The following is a 3,603-nucleotide window of genomic DNA, read 5'->3' as shown; positions in this document are numbered from 1 at the left end:
TTTCAAGCTAAATTGAATCGCGTACGTTTGCGGCATGGAAGTAGTTATTATAGCAATAAATTTCCGCTGATTTGCTGAACCCCTTCCGCACTCCTGTGAAATAGTAGGAAGCCAAAAAACACCCTCTCCCGCAAATAACTCAACCAAATAGTTTGTACATAATCAAATTTATTAACATGAAAATGAAAATTGACGGGGGACAGAATTGATGTTTTGGGAACAGTGTTTAGCGTGGCCTATGTCTGTCTATGATGACTGTGGGACTCTCGTTCGGTTGCGGTTGGTCGGGGCCAAAGTAATGAATTCAATCCAATGCAATTTGCTTGATTCGATTCGCTACTGCATCCCTTCATCCTCCTCCCTGTGGCCCATCTTTTTTCGATGGAGCAATCGATGAAAATTGAACCAATTGTTGTTTCGGAGGACTAAATTTAAAACGATTGTTTCAGAGTGTGTCTGTGTGATGATTTCCGGTCATTGAACTGGTGGCTTTGTTTGAGAATTTTTTAGTAACTTGGCACTGGTCTAGTGGAGAGACGAGAGAGAGCGAAGGGAAAATTAAAACTGTAATCGAAATGAGTTTTGACTAATTGCTCTGCTGACAGAGACAAATGGACTTTTTAATTACGTTCAAACCACTAATGCGATTTACGGTTGGCGTCCGTCCCTTTCCACAGGTCACTTCCGGTCGCGAAAGGTAAAAATGGCATCCATCAGGAAGATAACCCCGTTGATGAGCGCCACCGAACCCTTGGTGATTGCCAGGTCCCGAGTTCGCGTCCGATAGGCGTGCTCCCAGGCTTTGATGATGAACACTCCGGAGGTAAGAAACAGACCGCATCCAAGTAGGCTGTAGAATAGGTTCAATCGGCGGTGGATGTGTGCCTTCATGAGGTAGCCTGTGGTTATGATGGAGGCGAAGGGTTGTTCAAGTACCAATTGGGGGGTGCGAAAATGTGGGTTTAGAACTTACCGATCATTACTGTGGTCAGGATGACGATGAATCCACAGAATGTACCGGTTGCGAGAAATCCTGTGACCAGGTCGCCATCGTCAAAGCTGTAGTAGTGCAGAACCGTGCAGGTTGTGGCCAAGCACTTGGAAAAAATAAAGGTGGATAAGGTCAGACAGTCCAACAACTTCACTTAAGGGTCAAGGATTAATTTAAAATCAGCACTTTTAAAATGTTTACTGCGTGGAACCTCGAACAGCTACGATTACGTGTCTTTTTTACAACCCACTGATTTACAACTCAGGGATTACAGTTTTCAACACAACAGTGTACTTCAACGTACGTCACCACCCATCGCAGCAACCCATTTAGCACACCACCAAAACAGTTCCTGCAATCAGCAATCTCTATTCCCTCTTTTATCACCGCCGTAATAGCAAAACCGTAGCAAAAGTGAAATTCGTGGTCCGTGGCGAAAAATGACCGCCTCCCCATCCTGTCCTAGTGAAAATTAAGATCAAACCGACGTGATACTCTCTTTGTCACTTTACCACCTCACAATTTCTGCGGAAAACCACCTCCCCTCCCCATCCCTCCACAAACCACGAGATAATGGCCAACGAATCTTGTCTGCTGTCGCTTCAACAGGAATTTATATCCCGGAACAGCACAGCACCGAACCGGATGATCGTCGCACACATTAAAATGCAAACGACGATGCGGGTGGAATTTAATCCCGTAACCTGTCTTTCCCCCCCTGCTCCATGCATCCGACATCCATCATCTGTCGCCTGTCAGTTCATTCAAAATCAATTAATCAGATCGCGTACCAATTCAAGAAATTTGATTATCGAAAGCGGCGGCCTACTACTGGTGATGGCGACGGGGGGTCCAGCACTTCCAACGATGGACGACAGAGTGCCCAGGTGTGGGCAGGTCAGCACAGCCTGCTGTGGTAGTTGCTGCGATTGCTGCAGAGTGTGGCTTCTTGGAAGGACGGTCGGGCCATTATTATTATTATGTTCCACCATTCCGTGCAGCTTATAAAGTACCAGGCGATTCAGGAAATTTGTGTTTTTTCTGTTTTCTCAAACGAACCGACGACCCGCGCGAAAAGAAAAACGTCTTAATTAATTCAAATTTTCACTCGAACTGAGCGACGACTTTTTTTTTGTTGTTCGATTGCCTGCTGGTTTGACGACGGACCGATCGAGCGGATGATGCAGAGGCTCCCGATCTGACTCAACATTTATTTTTTAAGTTTGAGGTTTCATAATTAGGGGGAAACTTTCCAGACCCGTTTTCATCGTTTTGGCAGGCGCGGTTCGTCTATATGCTCTTGAGTAGTTCGGCGATGATGATGATGATGATGACGGTTCAATGAATATGAATTTTGACTCTTCATCGGAATTTTCGCTTCGGATTGAACGATTTTTGTTATCTTGTTTTTTTTTCATCTCATTTTCTCTAACCAACGTGAGTTGTTAGTTTTTCAAGTGGATCTATTTTCAGCGGGCTGCTGATATGTTGAAGGTCGTGGAATAAATTGATCGCTACGTGCGAGTTTGGAAACGAAATGCTTGCCGTACTGACCTTCTACTTTTGAGTGAAACTGCAATCTGTTTTGTAGCAACGGTGTCCGGATATTTTAATAACTATAAACAATTAGAATTTTTGTAGAATTAACTTAAGATTTGAATCCTCGCGATTTTCTAAATTGAATATGTACTGTGTTTTGCCTGTTTGACGATCAATGCGGTTACGAACGCAGTAGGCGGACGCGTTAATTTATGCTGATACGTCCACTGTTGCAGATAACCTGCCACACCAAATATTTCTTGGGCAGCTTAGACTTCGCTATCATTCAGACTTTCATTGTTACTTCATTTTGTTGTACAGCAGTGCAAAAAAGCTTTTACGTCCAAAACTTTGTAATCCAAGGAAAATTAGGTCAAATATCCACGACATAATTTTCGATGGAGTAAGAAGAAGGGGGAAATGCGGAATCACCCAGAATAAAAAATGAGAAGAAAAAGTAAGAAATAAACAGTAAACAAGTTAACGGTAAAATTTGGAAAATGCAAAATAGTAAGATGGAAAATAGGGAAAGGGGAAAAAGAAAGCAATGAGAAAAGATAGGAAAAAGGAAGGAGAAAGAAGTCAATGTCAAGGAGAATGGAGAATAAATAATAAAATGGGAAAAGCTAAAAAAGAAAATTAACAGGATTCCTGGAACAGAATAAAAAGAAGAAAAGAAATAAACAAGGAAAAAAACAGAACGAACCTAGAAAGAAAAGGAGGAATGGAATGGAAAGTTAAAAATATAAAAAGGAAATAGCAACAAAGTTTAATGAAAAATTAATAACCAGAAAGAAATTTTAAATGGGAAATGGATATAGGAAAATGAAGAACCCGAAAAAATGAAATAGGCAATAAAAAGAAGAATGATGGGAGGAAAAAGAAACTAATAAAAGGAAAAACACAAAGTAAAAAAAGAGCGAAAGCAAAGAGCAAGAAAAAAGCTAAAAAAGAACCAGTTAAAAAATGAATTATAAAAATGGAAAATGAGAATTGGAAAATCAAAAATTAAAAAAGAGCCATAAGTATAAGAGAGTATAAAAGGTAAAAAGAGAAAGGATAAAAGATAGGGA

At 41.0% G+C, this 3,603-nt stretch overlaps 1 protein-coding gene across 1 annotated transcript; it reads right to left on the bottom strand.

Moving 5' to 3' along the window:
• Positions 1 to 200: 200 nt before the first annotated feature.
• LOC131676233 (uncharacterized) lies at positions 201 to 1,983 on the bottom strand. The gene is made up of 4 exons (XM_058955353.1): positions 1,821 to 1,983; positions 974 to 1,144; positions 629 to 899; positions 201 to 525 (listed from the first exon to the last, which is right to left on the bottom strand). Exons 1-3 carry the CDS (start codon positions 1,981 to 1,983, stop codon positions 679 to 681), a joined length of 555 nt encoding a protein of 184 aa, XP_058811336.1. The 3' UTR covers positions 201 to 525; positions 629 to 678.
• Between the last annotated feature and the right edge of the window lie 1,620 nt (positions 1,984 to 3,603).

This window comes from Topomyia yanbarensis, chromosome 1 (assembly GCF_030247195.1).
Source record: "Topomyia yanbarensis strain Yona2022 chromosome 1, ASM3024719v1, whole genome shotgun sequence".
Taxonomy (NCBI): domain Eukaryota; kingdom Metazoa; phylum Arthropoda; class Insecta; order Diptera; family Culicidae; genus Topomyia; species Topomyia yanbarensis.
The sequence above is the reverse complement of the archived record's forward strand: the minus strand, read 5'-3'. Positions and strand labels throughout refer to the sequence as shown.

Excerpts from the sequence above, each read along its gene's own strand:
- LOC131676233 (XM_058955353.1), bottom strand. The coding sequence starts at position 1,983 with ATGGTGGAACATAATAATAATAATGGCCCGACCGTCCTTCCAAGAAGC. Across the intron at positions 1,145-1,820 it reads CCCCGTCGCCATCACCAGTA|TGAAGTTGTTGGACTGTCTG; the intron begins GTAGGCCGCCGC and ends TTGACCCTTAAG. Across the intron at positions 900-973 it reads CCTGACCACAGTAATGATCG|GCTACCTCATGAAGGCACAC; the intron begins GTAAGTTCTAAA and ends TCATAACCACAG.